The sequence below is a fragment of the Hyperolius riggenbachi genome, chromosome 9 (genome assembly GCF_040937935.1).
Source record: "Hyperolius riggenbachi isolate aHypRig1 chromosome 9, aHypRig1.pri, whole genome shotgun sequence".
NCBI lineage: Eukaryota > Metazoa > Chordata > Amphibia > Anura > Hyperoliidae > Hyperolius > Hyperolius riggenbachi.
The window spans coordinates 30888081-30915554 of NC_090654.1; the positions used below are offsets into that span (position 1 = coordinate 30888081).

The following is a 27474-nucleotide window of genomic DNA, read 5'->3' on the forward strand; positions in this document are numbered from 1 at the left end:
ACTGTGTCTCATGCTCCCTGTCACCTCCTTTCAACCAAAAAGATGTCTGCCTTCATGAAATCAAACATTTGCCTGTTCTTTTAAAACAGGGTGGGTAAGAGATTATATTACCTATCTATTTTAATGAACATAACTAATGTAACTTAATGACAGTATTTTTGTTTAGGCTGGAGTTCCTCTAAAGTATTAGAGGCAGAGGATCAGCAGGACAGCCAGTTGGCAATTGACATCTACAGTGCTGAAAACCTGTTATGGTGTGTACACACTTGAAAGATAAAATGAAAGATCACAGACCAATGTTACCCCCTTCCATGTAGTATGAGAGCCATACTCTACACAGTCTATTCTATGGAGCTGAACTCCCCCATCAGATAAAACTATGGCTCTCATACTACATGGAAGGTGGTAAAATTGGTCCGATATCTTTCATTTATCTTTCAAGTGTGTACACACCATTACTCCTGCCAGGGCGTAGATTTTAAATTACTGCGCCATTACTGGTTTTAAAGGGTACCTGTAGGGAAAGTGCTCCAAATAAGTACACACTTTGGGAGAGGTGGGAGGATTCAGAGGCATCCCCTGCTGCTCTCCTCCACCAGGCCATTCCAGCACTGCCCCCTCTGCACACCAGACTATCGGCCGCTCGCACATGCACAGTAATACGGATCAGATCGAGTTTTGTTGGAAAAAGCAGAGCCCAATAGAGTCCATGCAACTGCATATGCGCGACCTTGTCTGCACCTGCACAGTACCACAGACCTGATTGGGGTTCTTCTGCCAAAGCCTGAATGGGTTTGTAATACTGTGCAGGCATGGTTCAGTGGTCTGAAAGCCTGATAGAGGAGGATGGGAGAAGCCTCTAGTATTTAAAATCATGCACTGGGAACCTCACAGGTTTGATTTAAAAGGAAATAAACAGGACAGCCTCCGCATGCTATTTACTTCAGGTGTGTTATAAAGTGTGTTTACAATTACAATGAGTTTGCTCTATGCTGCGGCGCATCATGCATCAGACTTTGGTTCTGCCACCTTAGGTCTATGGTTAGCGTTAAATCGGATATCACACAAGCGGCCTGGCCTATCGGTGCCTGCAGGCAGCACAACACTCGGCAAGCTGTGAGAAGCAGTCCAGGCGCAGGCCTGGCAGTGACAACACTCTGTGCAGTTAGTATGGAGGCGCCACGCCCCCTCTGCCTATGCCAAGCGCACACGGTATTTACATGGAGGTCATGTCATTGAGGGCGTGGTCCAGCTCCTCACTGATGGCTTTGTACTTCAGCTTCTGGGCGTAAAGCTCATCTGGGTGGGGAGAGGGGAAGGGAACACAGGGTGAATTCCGAGACACTCCACAGATCTGCAGCCCTGAAAGGAAAGCACTCAACTCCTAGTAGGGCCAATAAACACGCTATGAATAGTCCTATCGTTACCAGGAACTTGGCTGCCTTTCCTCAAGGCTCCGCGGCTGGATCGACTCCCAAAACAGACAAGGCCATGTTGTAACATTAAATATCACAGCACAAGAAGAATCATCAAAGCTCATGACAGAAAGCTCTACAGGCAAGCTGTACAAGAGAAAAAAAAAAAAACACGCTAGGCATGCAGACTTCCTGTTTGGTGGACATACCTTCCAAATCGTCAATGGTTTTTTCGAGTTTGGCAACTGAGCGTTCGGCAAATTCTGCCCTGGTCTCCGCCTGCAAAAGGATGAACAGAGAGTTGTTAAACACTGGATCTTATACTGGGTATACATGTTACGTTTTTTTGTGCGATAGATGGATCAGTTAGATAAAATCCATCATGTCCGAGATTGCTCCCGATCGTTTCCGCGCTCAATTTCTCATAGCGGTGAATAGAAAAAGATAAGAAAAATGAAAGATAAGAGATAGATAGTGCGCGAAACAGAGTAAAATTGTGCCGGAAAAACAATCAGGTGGCTAAATCGCACGAAAAAAACGTAACATGTGTACCCAGCATTACTCAAGCTCAGCCAGACTTCCACCATAATCTTATTTACTAGTTACTTAGTTGCAAGTATCATATATAGTCTGATATGAGGCGACCCCAATATGTTACCCGTTTAACCACTTGAGGACCACGGTGTCATACCCCCTAGTGACCAGGCTATTTTTACAGAAATAGGCTACTGCAGCTTTAAGGCCTCGCTGCAGAGCCATCCAACTCAGCACACAAGTGATCACACACACACCCCCCTTTTCTCCCCCACCAACAGAGCTTTCTGCTGGTGGGGTCTGATCACTCCCCAAATGTTTATTTTTTTCATATAAATATTTAATAAAATTTACTATTTTATTTTTTAAAACCCTTTCCCTCCCTCAGCCAATCAGCGCGATCGGCTGTTATAGGCTTCAGCCTATGACAGTGGATCACACTTTTGCCTCCCAAGAGGCGAGAGCTGTCGCACGGCTGGGCGATCGCCACTGGGAGGCTGAAGGCAGAGCGGTCATCAGAGCGGGGTTGCGCGCGCATAAGCACGTGCGCTCCCCTGCAATCCCTATTCCAGGCCAGTCACACCAATCAGCGTGGAGTGGTCCTAGAGCTGCCGCCGCGTTCACGCCAGTTGGCATGGAGCAGTCGGCAAGTAGTTGAAGATGTCTAATAAAAAAATAAAAGTGCCCCTGGGGGATACTTATCGCTGGAAGGGGAAGCCTCTGGTTCCTAACAAGCTTCCCCTCATCCTCTTCACCCTCTGGGATCCAGCACTGGCAGCCCCCGAACAGGACATGTAAATATTTACCTACCCAGCTTTCTGATGGGCTCTGGCAGAAATCACCAATCCAGATCGGGGTCTGCTCTATTGCGCAGTATCAGCTTTCTGATGGGCTCTGGTGGACATAGCCGAGAGATAAGAGTCCGCTCTACTGCACAGTAGAGTGGACCTGATCAGGCTCGGCTATTTTCGCTAGAGCCCAGCGGAAAGCCGCTACTGCACCTGTGCAGAAGCACAGAGGGTAAATATTGCAGGCACTACTGCGCCACACCAGCCAAGCTTATCAACGGATTTTCCGTTGGATCCCAGTGGGTAAAGGACAGGGCAAGGATCCAGAGGCGCCCCTTGAGGCAAGTACCCACCTGGAGCATTTTTTTTTTTTTTTTTTTTATTACATACAAATCCTCTTTAAGCTGGATTTTTTTTAACCTCCTTAGCTGCACTTGAGGACCAGGAGGGGTTCATAGCTGCACTTCAAAACGCATTGCATCTATGAACCCCTCCTACTCCCTAAGTGCAGTTAATAACACGTCTAGGCCCAACATGAAGCCATTAACCATCTCATGCTCTGACAACCCCCCCCCCCCCTCCCCCTAAATGGTAGCAAAAGTAGTCAGGAGCACCAAAGTAGGCCAGTGGTATGGTGTGCCTTGGTCCCACCCCAGTACCCACGTGGTCACCACAATATCAATCTTCAAGTACCGGAACCACACTAGAAAATGTATGCTGAATTACTTTATTCCAAAATCATGACAGCAATGACAGACGCTGTTTCAGGCTCACAGGGCCTTGAGAAAGGGCCTTTTGGAATAAATTAATTGAGCATACATCTTCTAGTGTGGTGCCGGTCCTTGAAGATTGACACTCCCTAAATGGGTGCTGGTGGGACACAAAGCAAAAATGCACATTCCTTCTCACCTCTTTTAGCTTGTCTGTCAATATCTTAATTTCTTCCTCATATTTATCTTCCTTCTGAGAATACTGTGGAATAACCAGAGACACAACAGTTACCAGAAGATCCAAGGCCGAAAGAGATACTTAAGGACAACTATCAAAGTTCAAGGAATACTATCGATTCACATATTTTTTTCAATTGACACAGGAATTGTTTGGGAAGTGCTGCTAAGTACTGGTGTATACATTTTAGTAGCAACTTTTGTTTACAGTTATAAAAATACATTGAGGCAGGGAACACATTTGACTTTCAGTTTTCCGCGCTCGTTTTTCTGCATACTTTTTCTGCACACTAAGTGTGTTTCCATGCAGGAAAACGCGCGAGTTTTTTCACAGCAGCTGATGTAATTGATACAGAAAACTGCCAAAATGTGCAGAATCAGGATGCAGAATGTCAGTTTTTTTTCTGCGCGCGAACAACACAGTAAGTGTGTACTAGCTCATTAATTAACATGAGTTCTCAGTTTTTCTGTGCAGAAAACGCGCACGAAAACAGTCAAGTGTGTTCCCTGCCTCAAACTTTACTGACGCCAAAACTGACGGCTGATTGAGCCATGAGGAGAGGGGAAATTCCCCTCACACTTGATCAGTTAACTCTATGTGTAGCTCTGTGTGTGACAGAGAGACAGGACACAGGAGCTGCAGCTGTTGGGAGCTCTGTTTCTGACGTGTCTGAAGAGAGCAGAGGAAATGTAACTAATTGTCACAGCTTTTCATACTGTTTTTGCTTTCAGAGTTTGATATGTTTGATATTTGCTTTCTGTAGTCTGATATGCAACTCTGGCTGTGCATTGAAGCAGACACCCCTTCTGCAATGGATTTATCCCAATATAGCTAAATCCTACCCTCAATAAATTACAGCTTTTTCCTCTGATATTTAACATGAAAAGTAGGAAAATGTTTACACAGCTACTTAGACATTATTTGTACATTGTCATTTTAGAACACTTCGGTATCGATAGTATTCCTTTAAATAAAATGCCACGTGTATTCCAGGAATTACTAGCAAATAGCAATACAAAGGCTTTTCTCATCTTTTCATTTGTTATGTGAAGAAAATATAAGATTAGCAGAACAGGTTTCACTGTGTGCATTACTATGGAGGACTTTTATTGTATGGGGAACCACACCTTCCAACATAAAGAAAAAAAATAGAAACACGGTTTAGAAAAAATTGTATTATATATAATCAAAGTTACAGAATTTACAAAACAATACATACATTGTAACCCTAGGGGCTTAGTTTTTCATAATATGTATGACATGAGGGTGTATTACTGTTATTTTTGGACATGAGGGGATATATGATACAGTACATGACAAAACCAAAATGGAAAAGAATACCCCTTTATTTACAAATAAAGTATAGTCATCAATACATTGTACTAGGGACAATGTAAATGTAATAACCAGGACAATATAATGCACGAGTTTGAATTACAGTAGCAGGTTTTATTTTAAAACTATAATGGCTGAAATTATAAATTGCTTTTTTTCCCATCCCCTTTAAAATGCATAAAAATACATTTCTTAGCAAAAAAAAGTACCAAAGAAAATCTGTTTCAATTCAAAGTTTACTGCAATCCCGGATAACATCTTGCCAGCAGCCGTTCGCGTGGATAGCAGGGCAGTTCCTGGTTCGGGGGTCACCTGACTGACGTGTGCACTCACGCTGGAAGAGATTGCCGGAGGTGGAACATACTGACTAGTGGAGCGCATACGTCACAGTCAGGTGACCTCCGAACCAGGAAGTTGCCCTGCTATCCACGCGAGCGGCTGCTCGCAAGATGTTATCCAGGATTGCAGTAAACTGAATTGAAACAGATTTTGCAAACGGACCTTTCCACCATGGCTGCATACCCGGTACGTCATTTAAACTTCTGCCTGGCACAAGAACATACACCCGGCGCCTGACACAGACCCAGTGTGACCCAGAACTAGGAAGCTGCTCTGCTACTCATGCGAGCAGCTGCTCGCAAAAAGCTACAGAGATAGCAGAAAGTTTTACTTGACACGGATTTTTTAAAATGGATCTTTCCCCTGACTGCAGCACCCGTATGTAATTTAGAGCTCTGCCTGGCACAATGTACTATAGGCATTATAGCAAGCTTTGCCAGTTCTTAAAAAGCACAGCTCTATCTCTTTTCCCTCCTCCAGATGACTGCAGCACCTAGTAATGCCAGTTCTATGTTTTATAACACTATAGTTTTGATGTGAGGTGCAGAGGGTGTATACAGGGGTGAGCCAGGAGGATGGAGGAGGCATGTTTCGAAGAGGGGTAGTCTTATACGGCGAGTATATCCCAAACTCTATATTTCAACTGGAAAAGTTGGGGGGGGGGGGGGGGGGGGGGGAGGGGTCGTCTTATACGTCGGAATATACAGTATGTATGTATAGTTTCTTCAAGTCTCATGGACATAAAAGGGGGAAGTGATTTGCCTATCTGCAGAAGCACACCTCCCTAATGACGGCATGGCTTTATGCTGATCTGGAGAGGGAAGAGAGTGAGCAAGCAGCTGTAAATTTTGGAGGAAATAAGATTCAAGCTTTTCCCCCTCCCAATTTAGATTGCTAGAACTGCAAGATTTTTTTACAGCACTTTAACCACTTTAGGACCGAGGTGATTAAAATCTACGCCCTGTTTTGGTGGGCTCCTGGCTGGCAGGGACAATCACTGCCCACAGCGCACACGCCATTTCCCGCCGCTCAAACTCGACGTCTCTCGCCACAAAGCACTGGCTCTACCTGTCTCAATGACAGCAGAGCCATGTGACAGTCAGGAGCAGATTTTATTGGCCCCTGGCCATGTCTATCAATGTAAGCCGCTCCCATTGGCTTACATTGATAGACCCGGTCAGGAGCCAATGAAAGCGGCTCCTGACCGGCTCACGTGACTGTCGTCAGAGACGGCAAAGTCTATGTCAGGAGGATCCCGGCGTGCATCGGTATGCGCGGCGATTCGTCGGCATTGTACCAGCAGTCTCTGGTCCTTAAGGGGGTGGTTAATTCATGCTCTAAAACATTTTATTAAATACATAGATAAATCTGCCATGACCAGGGGCTTTAAAGTTCTGCAAACTTGCTGGCTTTTCACAGTCCTGCCTGCATCAAGTCCACCTGGCACTAGAGGCAAGTAGACCCCAGTGGCTCCCTTACCTTCTCGGCCTGAGCCTCCAGAGACTTCAGGTTGTTGGTGACATTTCTCAGCTCCTCCTCCAGCTCTGCACATTTGCTGAGGAGCGACGGAGAGTGTAGAAAAGGAGAGACAGAAAGAGATAAAAGGAGAGCAGAGAGGTGAGAGTGAAGTCATCAGAAGGCAGCACTTCCTCAATGTCCTATAACAGACACGCTGCCGGTGCTTCAAAGCCTCAGCAGCTTTATCGCCACTTCCCTACCGCCACGTTTACAAAAAGCTCTGAGGAAGAGCTGATAAGAGGCCGGAGGTTGTGACAAAGCAGGAAATGAGAAGACAGACCTCAGAGGATACAAGGGACAGGCATGGAGGGACAGACAGCAGCAGCCCAGGGGAGGGACACAGCGAGCGGTTCAGTACCTTTTCTTCTGAGGCGTTCAAACACTTGAGGTTCTGGTCCAATGATCGCATCTGCTCTTCCATCTCTCGGGTTCGGCTGGGTTAGCGGTCACAGGAGACAGGTTGGGGAGGATTTTGCAGGGATGGAGGAGATAGTCGGCCACAACACACAGCACAAAGCCATGGGGGGGGGGGGGGGGGGGAACAGAACAAGGGGGAGAGGAAGGGCAAAAACAAGACCATCAAATTCAAACGTCATGCAAATGGGAGGGAGAGGTTAAACAAGGCCTGAAATCAGGACTGCAGCCACCCCCCCCTGAAGACTTCACCATAATTCAACTAAATTCAGACAATCAAAAAACAACACTTTACCCAACCAATTAATGGAACATCGGTAATGACAAGCCAAAGGGGAGGAGTTTAAAGCTTAGCAGGGGATGTAACGGAAATTAGAGGATTACTGGACTATAATGTGGCTATCCACTTGCCTACAGAGTATTTAAAGCAAAAACTAAAATCCTTCAGAATACAGGACTCCAGGATACTAAGTATAGATGTGCTAGGCGTTTATACTACAGCAGCTAAAGAGCTACGGAGTACAGCTCACTGCGTTTCCTGCCAGTGTTATCTGAAAGTCTGAAACAAGTGACTCATGCTGCTGGCTCACATTTCTGCTCACTGAGGAGCTGTGAGGAGTGTGAAAACGCAAATGAAGCATCACCCTCTAGGTTAAAAAAAAAAAAAAAAAAATCAACTTCAAGTGCACCGTAGTGGTATAGTAGAATGCAGTAAATGATTCAGGATAGCCACTTTAACCTCCTTGCCGGTCTAAAAAAATCCAGCAAGGAGGCAGCGCTGCACTTTACGGCGGGTAGCGGCGAATCGGCGGCGATCGCGTACTACACGCAGCTAGCAAAGTGCTAGCTGCGTGTAGGAAAAAAAAAAATTATGCAAATCGGCCCAGCGGGGCCTGAGAAATCCTCCTACGCAGGTTACCCCGAACTGTGTTCGGGATAACCGGCAAGGAGGTTAAAGTTAATTTCAGAAAGCCTTTCTATATGTATATATTACTGTATATTTGTATGTAGACCCACCCTCCCTGTGATGTTTGGCCTAGGCTGTTTAGCCATGCGGAATTCCCCTCCCAGAGCATTGTGGGAGACCAGGTATATTATGTACTGCCTTAAAAACTCCGTAATTAAACATTAAGCAGTGATGCATCTGACAGGACTAGAGATGTCACCACCTGTGGAAAATTTCAGAATGTAAATCGATTAAGGAAAGATTTTACAATGGCCAAACAGTCTAACTTATAAAGGAATGATGAAAAAAAAAAAAAAAAGGAAAAACAAACACGAATTTTATCGAGTTACTTTTACTTCAGTTCCTCTAATGTATACTGGCTGTAAATGAGGACATCTAGGAGAAGACACTATGCTCACAAGAGGCAGTCCTCCCATTCTCTATACAACTAAAGCTCTGATCATTTCCAGGCCTTGTGTAACACAGGGAGGGGCATACACTGGGATTGGGGGCAGGAGGAGGAGTTATAGAGTTACTCACGACTCTGCTAGCTCTGCCCTCTCTTCTGTGCGCTCCAGATCTCCCTCAATGATGACCAGTTTTCTAGCCACCTGTAAAGAAAACATGCAGAGGTGGTGATCAGCTATTGCAATATCAATGAAAAGTGATCTACAGAGGAAGCTGTGCCACTCCTTCCAGGACACACCAGAATTAACCTTTCACACCCTTATGAACACAGAGGCTCCGTGCACACTGTTGTGGAATATCAGCAGTCATACTATGGACTGACTGCACAGGAGACACGCACTAAGCTATAGCAATAGGTCTGCCCAGATGGAAACACTTGGCAATCAATTCAACTATAACCATGCCAGCTACCTGAACCATCGGTTGGTTCCCAATACATAAATCTAGTATAGGAGAATACACTAACGAAGCCAAGTTCCTGTTACCGGAACTCAGGCAGCTGTAATGCTGGGAATATACCATGCGGTTTTTCCGCTTGATTCTCTTTTCTGCTCGTTCTTTTTCCATTCACTTCTATGAGAAATCGAGCAGTAGAACGATGGAACATGAGATGGGACACGTCGGAAATGATCTATCGAACCATCTATCTGCTGGAAAACCGCATGGTGTATTCCCAGCATAAGTCGCAACTAACCGGCATGCCTGAGGGGATAACAGGGACTTTATTTGGGACGCGGGAATAGTGTCTGAAGGCAGTAAAATACTTATCGAGCCTCCAGTGGCGCTTTGTAGGCTCTTCGCTAGGAGCTGCAGGAAGGCTACAAGAGGTCCCTGGAGGCTTGGCGAGTACTGCTGCAGCCCAGCTGATGTATTTGGCTGCAGTAGTGTCTGAATTACACCTGAAATAAGCATTCAGCTAATCTTGCCAGATCTGACAATGTCAGAAACCTCTGATCTGCGCAATGCTTGTTCAGGGTCTATGGCTTAAAAGGATTATGAGCAAAGGATCAGCTGGATAGCCAGGCAACTGGTATTGCTTAACCTCCCTGGTATTCAATTTCCCTAGGATTCCTGTGCAAAAAGTGATCCAATTCATTTTCATAATTTTTTTCCTGCAACTTTCCAAAATGTGTCAAGCAAAGGTCTATTTTACAGTGCAGGAAAGTATTCACATTTGAAAACAAACAAACACAAACAATCCATAAATCCAGGCACAGTGCCTCTAGTTTTCTGGCCACACCCCCTTTAGCACCTCCCTTTCCTTAAATTACTTATTTAAAGCAATACCAGTTTGCCTGGCAGCCCTGCTGATCTGCCTCTAATACATTTAGCCACAGACCCTGAACCAGCATGCCGATCAGGTGCTCTGACTGAAGTGACTGGATTAGCTGCATGCTTGTTTCTGGCATAATTTAAACACTACTGCAGCCAAACAGATCAGCAGGACGCCAGACAACTGGTGTTAGAAAAGAAATAGGGCAGCCTCCAAATACTTTTGTCCTTTAAACAGCTAGATTGGAGGGGGAATTGGCTTTTAGCAGAGTTTGCGTTCTGCTGCTTGTCCTTGTATAAGAGAGCTGGTTTGTGCCGCTAAAGCTCAACACACCATACAATCTTGGTTGTTCAACCTTACCATTTTCATGTAGTATAAGAGCTTATCCAATCAATCATTCAAGGTATTTTCAATCTGTTGGCCCTCATACTACATAGATTTGGTAAATCTGTACAACCAAGATTGTATGTTGTGTGTTGAGCCTAAGGCATTGATTTTCAGCCTTTTGCTAGGTACACACGATACAATTTTCTGGCAGATTAACCTGCCAGATCATTCCCCCCCCCCCAACATGTCTGATCTGAATTTCGATCAATTTTTACGATCGATTTCCATTCCCATCTATGGAAGATCGATCGGAACAAAATAGAAAATTCAGATCGGAAAAGGGGGGGGGGGGTAGGGGGCTCGACCTGGCAGGTAAATCTGCCTGAAAATTGTATCATGTGCACCTAGCATACACGTCCCAATAACCACCTCAGGGCCACAGGATTGTGCTGCCAACCTGAGGAGAGAGATTCAGTGGGCGTGGCTCACCTCCTCATACTTCCTGTCTGCTTCCTCCGCTATGTGTTTGGCCTCCTTTAGCTGGATCTCCTGCAGCTCCATCTTCTCCTCATCTTTCAGTGCTCGGTTCTCAATGACCTTCATCCCTCTGAGGAAAAATAAACCATACAATGAAGCCAAAAACACATGCAACTGCACTTTCCCCCCAAAAAATATATATAAAAAACCTCATTGCTATACAAGTCAATGTGTCAATTAATGTTGGCAATTCTTAGCATCAGTGAGCTGCATGGGTGAAGGCGACTACAGGTATGGGACACACATTTGTCAGATGGCCATCTTTTCATCTACAGTACTATAAGTAAACCTGCAAACGTTACATGCTTATGTCAGTAGGAGGAAGCCTTGGATCCTCCAGAGGCTTTCCCGATACTCAGACAGATTTATCAAAGCATTACCGACAGTTTTTTTTTTCGTAAAAAGTTCTAACCAGCAGGGGGAGTGTTCTGCATGATAAGAAACACGGAACGTGGATTTCTAAAGCTGCACTACAGTTAAGAAAAGTGGAAATCCATCCCTAAACTGTCACAGATTAAGAAGTGCTTAATAGCAGTTCTACAGATAGTGCAGCAGTACAGGCTAGGCATGATTTGCGAAGTGCTCCTCCACCCCTGCTGCCAGGTGTCCCATTTTGTGCTTAACCCTTCCAGTGCTGGGCATTGATGCAATACAACAGATGTATTGGTTACCTCAGCAACAGCAATATCCCTCACACACTGCACTGTCAGATCTTCCTAACTATTCCCAACAGTTCAAGAAGGAATCTGCACTAGTGATTTAAGTTGTCTTATGCTTGGTACACTGAGATTTTCTGTCAGATCGATTTCTGATTGTTTTCCGATCAATTTGAATGGGAAACACTCCGAAATCGATCAGAAATCAGATCGGACATATAATAATTGATCTGCCAGAAAATCTCAGTGTGTAACTAGCATGAGACAATTCTGCATGGATTTCTAAAAACCTACCAGTATTTTGTCTCAGACACGCTTGATAAATGTCCCCGAGTCCCCTCCGATGCCAGCAAGGACCTCATCTTTGTGGCCACACTGCACAGGCGCCAGTGGATTCACACTTACGCAATAGCATGGAGCCACTCGTGCACAGACAGGAAAGCCGTTCATAAGTGGACCCCATGCTACTGCGCAGGCTGTATTGTGTACATGCTCTCATATATGTGGAAGATTGTTCAGAGGGTGTAGGGAGTCTGGGGAAGCCTCTGGATGGTCCCCCAAAAAGGATGTTACAGGTACCCTTTAACCAGTTTAGGACAGCAGTAGGTAGTAATCTATAGTTCTGATGTGGCATAGATTCAACGCCCACACCACAGACTAGGCTGTCATGTAACAACCGAGCTTCCTCCTATCGGTAAAGAGCCAATTTTATTGGCTCCACACCATATGACTACTGTGAGCCAATCGCAGTGATCACAGAACTGCCTCATTAAAACAAGGCTCAGGTCCTTAAAGAATACCCAAGCCAAAGCTCTTAAAATAGCTTGTGTAGCCCTCGCCTGAAGCTTAAAAACAGAACCCCCCCCCCCCCCCCCCCAATCGTTTACCTAATGGCCATTAAATGGGTGCAGTCGGGAGTAATCTCAGCCCGGAAGGGTTAATGATAAACTGCCTTGTATAAAACACTGTGGCATTGTGCCGCCTAGCAGCATTGTTCCCGTCTCTACGGAGGAACAGGGAGTGAAAGGGAAATTCCACTATAGTTATACAACGGCCAAAAATATACACGGGTGCTGCACCAGTCTGTTCTGCAAATGTAATATTAAAAAATGATAATACAGTCTGCAGCCAGCTAAGGCTCTCTAAACCTGACCATAAGTGTAATTTGCCCCTCTGAGCGTACTCAGCTTGGGGCACAAGGTCTGCAAGGTGTGCGGTGCGAGTTATGAGCAGTGATTTGCTTAGGAGTTTATAGTATTCCCGTTCCCTCTATTTCACAGAAGTTATTGACTCTATGGAGTCCAGAGCCTTCCCTCTGTATAGGTCTTCTCCTCGTCTCATTCCATTGCCAGGTCCCGCTGAGGCTTTTTGACCAGCTTGGAAGAATAAGTCTTCAGCCTTACTCTGGCAGCCTTTGGAAGAACTCGTGCCCCCTAAAAATCCCGGAAGACAAGCGGATCATTACGGCACACACGCGAGATGCACAGTGCAGGGAGGCCCACCCATCTTTAGAAGTACTCAAGGAGGCAAATATTTTTGAAGATTGCCGAGGTGTCCTGAAGGTGCATAGTTTAAATGGGTGACAGTGGTGGATCGAGTGCAAAGAGCTGGGCCGCTCTTTGCACTCGATCCACCACTGTCACCCATTTAAACCATGCACCTTCAGGACACCTCGGCAATCTTCAAAAATACTTGCCTCCTTGAGTACTTCTAAAGATGGGTGGGCCTCCCTGCACTGTGCATCTCGCGTGTGTGCCGTAATGATCCGCTTGTCTTCCGGGATTTTTAGGGGGCACGAGTTCTATGGCATACATGTTAAACTGTAGCCAAATCTGGCCTGCAAGTGGTTTCCTCACTTTGGTGGTTTACAGTGGGACAAACCTAATGCAAAGAAGCGGTATTAGGAAAGAAGCCCTAGATCTCCAGGGAAACCATATGGGGGAGGAGGAGAAAAGCACTGTATAGGGGGTGGAAGTCAGACTCCAGGGAGCTGTATAGGGAAGGGAGGGGGGCCACTACACGCCAGGAAACTGTATAAGGCAGGGGAGGACACTAGACACCAGGGAACTGTATAAGGAAAGGGAGGTCACCACTAGACATTGAGGTTGGCCCACAACTTGGTTACAGTGTTCAATTTCAGCCTACTTTTTGAGTTTGACACCCCTGCTCCAAGGGAGCCAGACCCTTCCCTCTCCATAGGAGAGTATTAAAGTTCTTTACACCGCTTTAACTTTACTTTAACCCTGAAATGCTGCACTGGGGAAACTGGCATAGCAGACGCGTCCGCAGGCACGTAGTGATCCTAGGTCCTTTGCTGCTCTGTAAAAATACAAAAACAGCATTTTCTGCAAGTATGTAGTGGAAAAATAAAAACAAACAACTGATCACAGATGCAGAGTTAAACCCGCCACTTAAACCTCAACAAGTTCGGATGTGTCGCAACTGGTTTGGCAGCAATGCAGAGCGCAGACATGGAGGATGACATAAGCCTGTTTCAAAACCAGTTTCCCTGCAGCTACTGACAGCGGATTAAGGGGTATTCCGGCTTCAAAGCAGCAAGCGGAGGCTAAAAATCATTGTGCAGATCCCAGGGTCCCTCTTATCTGCCTCACTCAGCTGTGACGGGGGGATGAGGAGGGTGAATGGGGTCCTGACAAGCCTGCTAAGCAGGAATAAAACGAGGCCAGGCTCCACACCTTCCCACGTGCCCCCTCTGAGCTCACAGGAAGCCCGTCACCGCTGAGGAGAAGCTGCTACACGCAGGAGTTAATCGTAAACCGCTGTTCAGCCACCGCCAGGCAGCTCAGGAAACCAGCACCCACCGCTTTCCTCATGGTTTACCATTTCCACTAATTATGAAGAGTATTCCTCTCTCTTTTTTTTTACAACAACAAGAAATACAATTTCTTGACCAAAACAAGCCAGGTCATTAACCAACTTGGCGGTCTGATTATTTCTGGATTTTAAGGTGGCCATACCACAAAAAAAAAAAAAAAAAAAAAAAAAAAACAGAAAGGTAATCAGACGACAATTGGTGCTGCCAAGAGCTTTCCCCATTGGTGATGCAAGCAATTTCAGGCCAAAATTGGTGTGTAATGATCAAACATGATGTAGGGCCAACATGCTCGATCAGGTGCATGATATCGGGACGATCGATGAAACCCCCGACGCTGTCCTCCCCAATGTAAAATGCCCCTCCCCATCCATCCATACACCCCACGTGGTTGCTGGGGGTAAAGTGGGTGTACGCGACATCACACACATGTACTCTGGCAACCACTTGGGGGGGGGTTGTATGGATTGAGCCCGGAGCCAGCAGCGGACACACAGGCGGGGGGGGGGGGGGGGCATTTTACATTGGGGAGGTGAGGATTTCATTGTGAATGGGCAGCCTACAGATTTTTCTCCGATCAGAGAGAGCTGTCTCTGGGTCGATCTGCTCATACATAGTTTGGTGTATAGGCTCCTTTATAGAGAGTTTAAAAGCGGCGAAATGTGTTGCACTAAAATAATCAGGCATATGTATAGGCAGCCAGAGAGCCCCTCTCAGTTTAGGTAGCTGGAGCCCTCCCCTCCATCCTCCAAGTATAGACACCCTTGGAATGTTTTACCTGATTATAGGTAGCGCTCCCCCAGAGATTTTTTTTCAGATGGGTAGCATGAAAAAGTAGCCAGGTGGGGCGAGATGAGAGAATGCAGGGCTGGCGCTTCTGTGCGCAACTCTGCTTATAGCATAGTCATTGTTCCTGGTGTAGCATAGTGGGGGGGGGGGGGAAGAAACGTCACATTGGGGGAAAGGGAGGGTAGCCACAGCAACCAAACAGAGCTGTCACTCAAATAGGGGATTGAGAACAGGAAGCTGGGTAAAGGGTACCCATATCTGCTGCTGTGAGAAATTCTAACACACCACTCTGGTCCTCAATGATTTTTGGTATAAAAGGTCCCTGCCTATCTCATTTGTTAACCATGGATACCTGCATTAGTATTTGGTACATTTGTTTAGGGATGACCCGCAAAGGGGTACATGTGCTGAAAAGGTTGAGAACCACAGGGCTAAACTCTCTAAATACATAACGGGTGCACGTTTCTATGGTTTTCTTCTGTCCTGTGCAAGAGTTCAGGTCTTTTTTAAACAGTGTGGTAAATGGCATAACCAGACTGCAGTGTTTAATCTCAGTCATACTAAAAATGACTAGTGTTAACATATATCAACAAACTTCCCATAATGCATTGGGGGGAGCCTCAGCCAGCTCTATTAGAGAGGCAGTGGTTTCAGTTCTGGGGTTGGAGTGCCAGGTATTGTACTGAAGAGGAAATCTAACAACAGTAATATATACAACTTTGATTTCTGATGCCACTTATCACGTAGCAAGGAAAGGCTGCAGTGTTTTCCCACAGGTAGGGTCCACTTAAACCCCAGCATAGGACACGATTTTTCCTCCTCTCCAGACAAAGATCCCCATCAAACAGCACCTGCCCTGCCCTGATCACTGATAAAAAGCACAGTCACCAGATCCTGTTAACAGTTTCCTGACAAACAGGAAACACTGGCCGATCAGCCACATCCTGGCTACAAACGGAGGGAGGAGTCAAGGCTGGATGCTAAGTGGAGGGGGGGGGGGGGGCCTGCCCCTCATTGTTCCTGGTGTAGCATAGTGGGGGGGGGGGGGAAGAAACGTCACATTGGGGGAAAGGGAGGGTAGCCACAGCAACCAAACAGAGCTGTCACTCAAATAGGGGATTGAGAACAGGAAGCTGGGTAAAGGGTACCCATATCTGCTGCTGTGAGAAATTCTAACACACCACTCTGGTCCTCAATGATTTTTGGTATAAAAGGTCCCTGAATTAATCAATTGTGTTCAGGATTTCTAAAGCTTGTTTCCATGCCAGATTCCTAACTATCTATAAATAGGCCAGCCACACACACATATTGGCAGCACATGGCCAGCCATCTTCAGGGGGCCTGCAATGCTCATCGCACCCACTGGGGGTCTCCTGATCCCAACACAGCAGACACACCAAGGTGACTTCCTAAGGAAGAAGTGCTGTTTGCATAAAATGATGCTCAGGTTAAAGCAGACCCAAACTCAGAACTTCCTCTCTGCTCTAAAAGATTTGCAACAGCATAAGGACCTTTAAAGAAAAAAAAAAAGGTTACAGTTTATAGAACTTCTGCAATAAAACTGCAGTGAGTCTACTTCCTGCTATCATGGAAGCAGACATATTAACATCCTGTGCTTTCAAATGAGCTTATCTGCCGTGGCAGTCAGCTGACTTGGGGAGGGATCAAATTACATCTTGCGATGGCTAAACTCGCTAAATACATACAGGGTGCATTTCTCAGGGTTTTCCTTTTGTCCCATGCAAGAGATCAGTTTCACTTTAACTATAGCTTACGCCTGGGACCCACTCGATTGCTTTTGGCAGAATTTTTGGATCGATGGTGAATCTGAATCAAAAATGCACTTCGCCAAAGCAAGTTTATTGCTGGGGACCCAGCTATCTTTCAAAATCCGCAACTATGACTGATTGTAATTGTTTAAGGTATTTGCAACGATTGAGGTTATGTATAAAACATTTTGGCTCTCTGTACTATTTCATATGCACATGTTTGTATGTTTTTTTTGTCTCTTTGAAATAAAAATCTATTGACTTAAAACTACAGCATTTACAGATGTGATTACAACTGAAATATTGAATAATTACTGATTGGATGTCATTAGACTTACTGGCTCCAAGATACTAAATCCTTAAACGTGTTGGGCTCCCTGTCGTCCTCAGCCTAGAGCAGTGGTTCTCAAACTTCTTTGAGTGAGGGCGCCCTTGATGGCTCTGAATTTTTTTCAAAGCACCCCTCAGCAAAAATAACTACTGAAATGCTGTTATGAACCTTATTCAGCAGCACCTCCAAAAGGATGGGGATGAACGCCAAGGCGCACCTGAGTGCCGCGGCACCCAGTTTGAGAACCCCTGGCCTAGAGTATGCCATTGCTACCAGACTACATTCTTTCTCAACCAGGGTTCCTTGAGGACTCTGCAGGGGTTCCTTGGCATTTCCCCCCCCCATTGTGGGGGAAGTATAATAGAGCACACTATAATAGGTAGTAGTGTAACAAGAAGCACTAAATTGGGGGCTCAGGAGACAGTATAATGAGTGGCAGTGTAATAGGGAGTAGTGAAATAAACCGCTACACATACTTTTAAAGACCGTGCCTCCTGCAAAATAAATGCAGGGGTTCCTCGAGATCCCAAAGTTATTTGCAGGGTTCCTCCAGGGTAAAAAGGTTGAGAATATTACAGTTAGACTTACCGGTAACTGTATTTCTAGACGTCATACGGGACACTGGAGATGTGGCTCCGCCCATCCAATCAGTGGAAACCACCTGAAAGAGTAAAAAGAGTATTAATAGCCCCCACCCTCCCCTGGCTCCTCAGTGTAATGCAAGTAACTTCCAACTAAAACACAGAGAAGAGGAGAGGAAATAAGACACCTCAAAAGAAGTGTAACCCATAAACCCCCAATCCAATAGCCGTAAGAGAGTGCGACAGGAATAGAGGTGGGTTGGTGTCCCGTATGACGTCTAGAAATACAGTTACCGGTAAGTCTAACTGTAATATTCTCTAGCCGTCATACGGGACACTGGAGATGATAAACAAGTAGTCTGAAAAGACATAACTAGGGAGGGCCACAACCCTGGAGCACTACTCTGCCAAAACACCACCATACTATGCATAGGTCCACAGAACCTTATGGGCAGTAAATTCCCATGCAGAACAGTTCTGCCACACAACCGCACTGGCCCTCAGAGCAGGATTGTCAACTCTGCTCTCCCTCTCTACAAGATTTTCAATCTCCACAGCCAGCATAGATAAAGTGCCGGCCTGTATATCAGACCAATTCGAAACAGGTTTGCAGACCAATTCGAAAGACAGAAAGTCAAAATCGAAAGACTCAAAGTCATAATCGAAAGACTCAAAGTCATAATCGAAAGACTCAAAGTCATAATCGAAAGACTCAAAGTCATAATCGAAAGACTCAAAGTCATAATCGAAAGACTCAAAGTCATAATCGAAAGACTCAAAGTCATAATCGAAAGACTCAAAGTCATAATCGAAAGACTCAAAGTCATAATCGAAAGACTCAAAGTCATAATCGAAAGACTCAAAGTCATAATCGAAAGACTCAAAGTCATAATCGAAAGACTCAAAGTCATAATCGAAAGACTCGAAGTCATAATCGAAAGAGACAAAGACATAATCGAAAGAGACTAAGTCATAATCGCAACATACTAAAAATCATAATCACAACATACTAAAAGTCATAATCGCAACATACTGAAAGTCATAACGTACTGACAGTTATAATCGAAACCGACTAAAAGTCGTAATCGCAACAGATTCGAAGTCAAATTCGAAACAAGGGACTCCCTGAAAACTAACCAGAGATTCATTTCTTGAAAGTTTCCATTACTCCTTAATTGTCAATCACCATCGCTTCAGTGCAGGTTTGACAAATCATCATGTTCTAATATTGGGGAAGCCAATTGCTGCCCCACCTGCTGCTTAACATTCACAGTTAGATCACATGGACACAGAGGATAGGAGAAAAGAAAAAAATATATACAGGGAAAATCACTCTCTAATACTAAACATATGAGTGCACATCCCTGTAAAATGTTAGTTTCTGCATCTAGCATAGGAAACAAATGAATCCTTAAAACTGCTCAGGGCTTTCCTTACTCATCTCGTTATAATACTGGGGAAGCTTAATGTTGCAATAGCAAATTTTCGTTTTTGGCTTCTCCAAACATTATCCTATACCTCCCCCGCTTTTACTTTCAGCTTGCTATGATATAGATAGCGGGAAAGGATAAAACACAGGTGAAATCACACTCTAAACTGCATAATATGAGTGTATATCCCTGCAAAAAAGCGCTATCAGTGCACACACCTCATCTGCTGGAACAGACTAGGAAGCCTCATGCCTGATATCCCATCTCTCCAGCATGGTCAATGCACTCACCTCTGCTGCTGGACAGACTGGGAAGCCTCTTGCCTGTGATCCCATCTTTCCAGCCTGGTTAATGCACTTACCTCTGCTGCTGGAAAAGACTGGGAAGCCTCTTGCCTGTGATCCCATCTCTCCAGTATGGTCAATGCAGTCACCTCTGCTGCTGGAACAGACTGGGAAGCCTCTTGTCTGTGATCCCATCTTTCCAGCATGGGGGAGGACAACAGGAGCAGTTCCATTTCTTATGCTGCCTAGTTCTCCTATATTAGACTCCCCCCACCCGCGCCAGCTTCCCAACCATCGCTTGTGGCCCAGGGATTTCCTGCATGCGCAGTGCTGCCATGCCAAGCAGCTGGGGGAGAGTCCCACGATCCTTGCCCGCACAAATGCATACGGAGGGCAGAGGGATTGACATCCGAACACCGCGTTCGGCAGAAAAACCGGGTGCATAAAGAGACGCCACTTAGCGTTCACAACGATCACCCAACACCCGGTCTTCTCTTGGCCTCACCACCTAGTGAAGCTAAAAAATAATAAAAACTAAGGGAGCTACTCCTCTTCGGTGTTTCCGGGACGGAAACCAAATTAAACTGAGGAGCCAGGGGAGGGTGGGGGCTATTAATACTCTTTTTACTCTTTCAGGTGGTTTCCACTGATTGGATGGGCGGAGCCACATCTCCAGTGTCCCGTATGACGGCTAGAGAAAGACTGTTCTAACAAGTATACCAAGGTGTTTCTTTTCTCCCTGGCCAAGGAAACTTTGGCCACAGTTCTGATAGGGTTTTCAAACAAATTACCTCATGGAGGTATTCACATTTAGCAATTCTGGTAGGTTTTAGTCAAGTTTTACCTCATGCGGTAAATTATGAGGTAATTTGCATTAAATTTTACTAAAAATAGCTATTCTCATGGAAATTAGGGGCATGTTAACACATAATTTACCAATCAGTACCAATCAGTTTAAGACCTGCCTGTACCTGGAGGTAAAGTCAATTTGTATGCATGTTGCAGTTTTTAGTGGAGTTCCTATTCAGGCGGTGTAATAGAAAAGAATAGGTAAGCTTAGATTGTTTTTTTTTAATCACTGTTTAGGGTCCCTTTAACTTTATCAACCCCACCAGAAAAGCGGGAATCCAGCAGTACAAACCAAGCCCCTGATAAGACTACCGGTGTAATATCTGGTGGCGTAACGTGGAAGACCAGCTAAAATATTTCCTGGAAGATATGGTTTGCCTTATCAACCCTATACCTCCTCCCAACCCCAATTCCTCTGCTTGCTGTGCCCCCTTTCAGCTTCCGTACATACTGTAGATGCTCGCCCCAACCAACTTTATTCTACGGTAGCAGGGTCCTTTGCTTTGGGACTTGTCCCCAATATGAAGGTGGCTCCAGTAGGTGGTTACTGAGCAAAAGGCCAGTAAGGCAAGGAGAAGCGGCTGAACATAAAAATATTCTGGGCCCAGTCTCTCACTATGTGCATTATTCTGTCTGGACACTGCAGTGTTCTCCCCAGAGCCTTTTAACTGGGCGGAGCGCCCGGCTGGTCTCAGTCCCCGCCCGGCTGGTCTCAGGTCCCCCCTGTCTACGGCATGCCGTCCTCCACACTCATCCAGCACTATGTGCAGTGGCTGTGGCATTGGAGCTGGCCCGCTGTCACTCTAACACTATCTCCGCCCTCCTCCTCAGCTCCTGCGTATCAGAACTGACATTATAAGCCACCACGGGAGCTTTGAAGGAGTCGGAGCACACAGAGAAAGGGCTGAGAGAACGTGCACTTGCTGTGTTCCCTCTGGAGTCACTGATCTGCCTGAGACCGAGTAGTGCAGAGGACGGGCTCTCCTCCTCCTGTCTTCCTATCATGCAGGGAATTTCCCAGCACGTGCTCCAGCCTCCCCCGATTAGAGCTCAGAGCACATAGAGAATAGTGTGTAACTCGTTCCTGCCGGGGAGAGCAACAGCAGGGCAGATGGTTATCTTATAGCAGTAATAATGGTCCCCCAGCAATGGAATCCCTGTGGTGATTGTCAGCTGCCATCTCTGTGCGACCAAAACAGGTATAGAAAACTTTACAGGCAGCTACTACTGCTTCCCTTCCCCCACTGCTCTGCCGGAGACGTTACATAGCTGTGAATCTAGCTGTCCTGGACATCAGTCTGCAGACTTCCTGCAGTGTGCTGTGCAGTGTGCTGTGCACTCACACATTTTCATTCCTGCATTAGTCTGTTTCTCACTCTCCCTCTTACACATTTCCCTCTCTCTGTCTGTCTACACACTTTCTCCCTCTTTTTTTCTTTCCCCTTTCCCAGTCTTTTTCACACACACTCTGTCCCTCAAAGACAATCTTTCTCCCTTCCAGACACTCACACCTATTCCTCTTCCCTTCAGTTTGTATTCACTTTTTCTACTCAACCCCCTCTATCCTCCATATACTGTATTTCCTGTATATGTATGTCTGCTTACCACTGCTTGAATTTGTTTAAGGGGAGAAGCCACATCAGAAACCCCCAAGCACTTATTTTCTTTTGTAGTGCATGATGTTTAGCATAGACACACAACAAACATGTCTACAGGGGTTTACTACCACCATGTCAGCCAAAACTATTCTGTGACTTTTTGAATGAGATAACAGAACAGTTTGTGGGCATGTGTGGTTTTTGGGCCTAAATTAGTCACCCTGTCTACAGCCCCTTTCTTGTATTAATCCGGCTTTGGCAGCACTTTATCGGATTGCCCATCAAAACAGCACCACTCCGTGCAAGATGCCTCTTAATCCATTAGCATCATTTAGTGTAATCCTCTTCCCCTATCGGCAGTGCCTAGCATTATTACCTCACCAAGTAACAACCAGCGTGATCCACCTAATCTTCTCCCTAGCGAGCAGCACCTAGCATGATCCTCCCTGCCCATTTTTGCCTAGTAGTAGCAGACATCACCCTAGTAGCAGAGGTCACCCATTGTGACCTTAATTTCCCACCCGGCTACTTTTTCATGCCACCCGGCTGGAAAAAAATTCTGGGGAGAACACTGCACTGCTTCCCAAAGTCAATTTTGGGTTTTAAACAGCAAAAAGTTCCTCAACACAAACAATTGTGTATTTTAAAGGAAATCTGAAGTGAGATGAACAGAGGTTGCTATCTTTATTCTCTGAAACAATACCAGCATGGGTGTTACTACAGGGGAGCTGGGCCTGCGCCTGCAGCTACCCTGCGCCACACACACAGCCCATACTCACGGGCTTCAAATGTCGCCGCAACCACGTGGCGCGTGCGTTGCGGTGACAGGTCGCCTGTGAGTATGAGGCGAGCACCCCGAACAGTCACTGCCGGCGCAACTGTCGCTAGTCCGCGTGTGTATGCGGACTAGCGACTGCAACATAATAGATCATCTATGGTGCTTCCGGCGAGGGGGAGGAACGTCGGCGACAGCTTCCGTCGCTTCAGTAATCCCTCTTCCGCGTGTGTACGCGGAGGGACCTGGCGAGGAGCTGTCGCCGAACCTGTCGCGCACACGCTCCCATGTGCTAGCGACAGGACAAAAAGTATTCCGTGAGTATGGGCCATAACTGTCCCTTCCTCCAGTGAAGGGATTTATCCTTCAGATCAGGTGTTTTTGTAGCTACACTTGTAAGTGTTGTGAAAATGATGACCACACTTGTTTTATGACCCTTGCAACATGGGCCCCAAGGTTCACCAAGGTGAGGTGACTATTGGGAGGGTATATCTGTTGACTGAATAAACTCCTAAACTTTGAGGATGCCTAAGAAGTTCTATCTCCTATGCTGTTGCTGTGATGAAAGTAGAGTTCTCACACTTCCTGTGAGTTGCAACTCTGAGTTGCTGGTGCCGGAACAAAGGTGTAGTGTTCTTGCCATTAGCAACCAACGTATAGTTTCTTACACCATCAAAGTTTTGCTAGCGGGCCCCATGATTTGTAGTTCCGCCCCTGAATGCAAGTTGACAGAAAAAACTGCCACTGCGGGATTGGTCAGGTGCTTGGACCCATCTATGGCCTCTGTGCCACCAAGGCAATAAGCAACAGTTGTGCCTTGTGGAGTTACCTTGTTATATGTTCCTGATATGACAGCCGTATTAAAAAAAGACAACCAAAGTGAGAATAGGTTTATTTCCTTTTAAACAATACCAGTTGCCTGGCAGCCCTGTTGGCCTGTTTGGCTGCAGTAGTGTCTGAATCACACCAGAAACAAGCATGCAGCTGATCTGCTGCATGCTTGTTCAGGGTCTATGGCTAATAGTATTAGAGGCAGAGGATCAGCAGGACAGCCAGGCAACTGGTATTGCTTAAAGAGAACCCGAGGTGGGGATCTTAGGAGTTAAATCTATACAGAGGCTGGGTCTGGCTATAGTGCCCAGCCTCTGGTGCTAGTTAAATCTTCCCTAAATCCCCCCTGCGCTCTGCACTAGACCATAAATTACAGCCGCACTGGCGACACTAAGCGTGTCGCAGCGGGGTCCGTTTACCATTCTAGTGCCACTCATGCCGCTCCCCCGCCTCCTACAGAGCGCCGATCCCTGCCCATGTCTCTTCCCTCGCCGCTGATTAGAGAGAAGGGACGCGGGCGGGGACCGGCGCTCTGCAGGAGGCGGGGGGAGCGATGTGAGTGGCACTAGAAAGGTAAACAGAGCCCGACAGCGCGGCTGTAATTTATGGGCTAGTGCAGAGCGCAGGGGGGGGGGGGGGGGGGAATTTAGGGAAGATTCAACTAGCAACAGAGGCTGGGCACTAAAGCCAGACCCAGCCTCTGTGTATAGATTTAACTCCTAAGATCCCCACCTCGGGTTCTCTTTAAAAGGAAATAAACATGGCAGCCTCCATATACCTCTTCAGTTGTCCTTTATCGCTTCAGGTGGAGCTGCCCTTTAACAGAGACTTACAGGAGAGGAGCCGGCAGAGACATCCCCATTCCTACCTTTCACTCTCATCTGCGGATTTCTCAGCCTCTTCTAGTTTCTGCAAAGCGGTGGAAAGTCGCTCCTGGGCGCGGTCCAGCTCCTCCTCTACCAGCTGGATGCGGCGGTTGAGGGAGGCCACCTCAGCTTCAGCCTAGGAGACAAGAAAAGTGCGGTTACAGAGGGGAACGATGGCCCAGCACACCTACACGATACTAGATGGTAAAAAGGAAGCATTAGGAAGGGTCAGCTGACTTTACCGAGCACTTAGGAAATGGTCAATTCATGGGGGCTGTTACCGCATGAAAAGATGAAATTACGCTGATCGGATACATATAGGATCCCTTCTCAGGAAGGTGAAGCTTTGCCAACCCCCAGGCAGTAGGGGAAAGAGAATTGAACAAAAGAGGTTTCCCCTCTAGCCCTTCAGACCTTTAACCCTTTACATTCCTGTTTGAAGATGCAGTGGAGCTAGTGGGGAAGTCACCTAAGCATGGCAAGTTTAATGTTTCTTGTAACTCATAAGCTGTGGCAATAAAATAAAAATGTTAAACACTAATGGATAGATTCATGGGGAGTAGAGGCAGTATAACAAACATGTACATCTAAAAGGGATGTCAGGATGCCTCTTACTATTGTAATGCCTTCACTGCACGGAAAAGTAAGTAACATCACAGACGCCAGACGTCTCTGCTGTTAACGAATAGGCTTTTGTTAATTGAAGGCCTTTTTATAAATTACCAAACTTTTACCACATCTGTGAAAATCTTTATGAATTAAACAAAAGTCTAAAATACAGAATGCAGTATTTTACGGAGCCGATTTGTGTTTTTTTTTTTTTAGATCGAACAGCACTTTATGAATTGAGGCCTAAGTGGGAAAGGTTCAAGTAAGAATGGGTGCTGGTGAGTAGATTAGTAAATAAAATCAGTAAAGTACATTAAACTTTTTTCTTCTCTTACTAGGGGCACCACTCGGTGCCCAGCTCACATGGCAGCGCCACGAGCGATTCTTTGCGTTCCTGGCCGCAATAGCGCCCTCTATACTGCTATTGCAGCCAGGAACGTAAAGAATCACTCGCGGTCCCAGGCCTGTCTGCTCCTGTCGCCGAAACCGGCTGCTGGCGGGGCCAGGAGCATCGGAGCTCGTCTGCGTGGGAACCGGACTGCAGCAGGGGGCTGTAGAAGCCCCAGGTGAGCAAAACTCATTTTTTTAGGTTGGCTTAAGTGACCCTTTAACTACTTAGGTAAAACACTAACTCATAAGTTCACTTCAGTTACACTTTAAAGTCCTCCACCTAAATTCCTGAAAGGCAAAATAAATTGTTGAAGTCTCTGCTCTTTTGTGAATGCCGCACACAGTCCGAGGGGCCCCACATCCTCCAAGTGTTTTATATTATATTACAGAGAAGCAGATGCAATGTGAACACAGCAAGGTGGGCGGAAGCATAGCCTGAAGCCATGAAGAGGAATCTCACAGCTGGAGTCACACAGAGATGAGATAAGCTAGTGAGAATGACTCATCCTGCCAGAAGCCAGCTGTAACTGAAGCCATTTTATGATGCTTCCCAATCACGCTGGAGTACTGCGATAATAGTGCTTTACAAGGGCCCGCCGTACAAAAACCTCCCATTCCTCTCACAGGGGCTCAGAACTAGGTAATGCATGTCAGGCTGCTAGGCGAGGGCCAAAGAAGTGACCCGAGACACAAAACGAGAAAGAAGTTCACTTCTTAAAAGGACTCCGAGCGCCTCTCATAGGTATGCCTTTAAAAAGACTGACCAGTACTGCAAAGTACTTACAAATGCATACCTTGCTGTAGCTTGTGCTCTCCTCATTTGATACCTGAATCGCCGTTCTACACTAAATAGTTTTCGTTCAATTTCAAAAATCGCGGCTGCCATCTTGGCTATGTTATAACTTCCGGGTCACCCGTCTTCTCTGTTAGAGAGGTGCATCACTGAATAAAGCAGGAAGAGGAAGTGACACGCATGGCCATTGCAAGAGTCTCCTCCAGAGGGGTCATAGCACTACTTTGTTGGAAGTCATCTGGCTTAAAGGCATGCCCATGAGAGGTGCTCGGATTCCATTTAAAGTGAACCTGAACTCTTGCACAGGACGGAAAGAAAACAGAAATGCACCACGTTGGCGTGTCCTCACTCCCGCTGATGTCACTGGGGGCGTACTGCGCAGGCACAGACCATACTGGGCCTGCACAGTACGCTCCTGGTGACATCAGCGGGAGTGGGGACATGGCCATGCAGGCGCAGTGGTTTTTAGACTTTAAAGTCTGAAATTCCAGAAATGAACCGGAGGCGGAGCATCGGTGAGTGGCTGCAGGGGCACAGGATGTCTGCGGGGGACCATTAGAAGCCCCGGGTTTAATTCATTTTCCCCCCGACCCCCTACAGTAGTCCTTTAAGCCTATCTAATTCCCCCTCATCTGTGACTAAATCACAACTGTAATTCGCAGGGCTGTGGAGTCAGAGTCAAAGCAATTTTGGGTACTCGGAGTTGGAGTCGGTGGTTTCATAAACTGAGGAGTCAGAGTCAAAAGATTTTTGTACCGACTCCACAGACCTGGTAATTTGATCTCTTAGCTGTGTCACAGGAATCCCGGAAGTCCTTGACAAAGCCGATAATTTGTAAACACAGGATGTTAACCTAAAGGCCAGTGGACACTCGGCGCTTGGAGCGCCGCTAGCCAATCTTAACTAAAATCTTGCGATTCTGCGCGATTTGCGTTTGTGATTCTCGTTCAATAGAATGAGAACAGGGCAATCGCCCCCGAGCATTTGCGATTAATCGAAATCACAACCGCTGCAGCATGAATGTATCCATAGGGATACATTGTAGCAGCGCTTTGCTGTTCACCGGCATTCAGCAAAGTGCTGAAGAATCGCCCAAGTGTGAACCAGCCCTTATGCCCGCTTCCACGAAAGCAGGAAGTAGACACCCTGCAGATTTATTGCAGGATTAGGAGCAGCTGTAACAAAGAAATGCTTTTCTTTAAAGCAGACCTGAACTCAGAACTTCCTCTCTGCATTAGAAGTTATGCA

General features: G+C 46.2%; 1 protein-coding gene across 14 annotated transcripts in view; it reads right to left on the bottom strand.

Annotated features, from left to right (window-relative positions):
• Positions 1 to 27474, bottom strand: part of TPM3 (tropomyosin 3) — a 73988-nt gene that overhangs the window by 25687 nt on the left and 20827 nt on the right. For 4 of the 14 annotated variants that reach the window (XM_068252334.1, XM_068252329.1, XM_068252337.1 and 1 more), the window contains 7 exons: positions 24437 to 24570; positions 10795 to 10912; positions 8778 to 8848; positions 7236 to 7311; positions 3647 to 3709; positions 1625 to 1694; positions 1221 to 1299 (listed from right to left, as the gene is read on the bottom strand). In XM_068252334.1, the coding sequence (XP_068108435.1) occupies positions 1221 to 1299; positions 1625 to 1694; positions 3647 to 3709; positions 7236 to 7311; positions 8778 to 8848; positions 10795 to 10912; positions 24437 to 24570 (611 nt within the window). Of the gene's footprint in view, positions 1 to 1216; positions 1300 to 1624; positions 1695 to 3646; positions 3710 to 6838; positions 6915 to 7235; positions 7312 to 8777; positions 8849 to 10794; positions 10913 to 24436; positions 24571 to 27474 lie in introns of those variants that run through there. The other 10 variants (XM_068252333.1, XM_068252339.1, XM_068252335.1 and 7 more) reach the window with 5 other exon arrangements.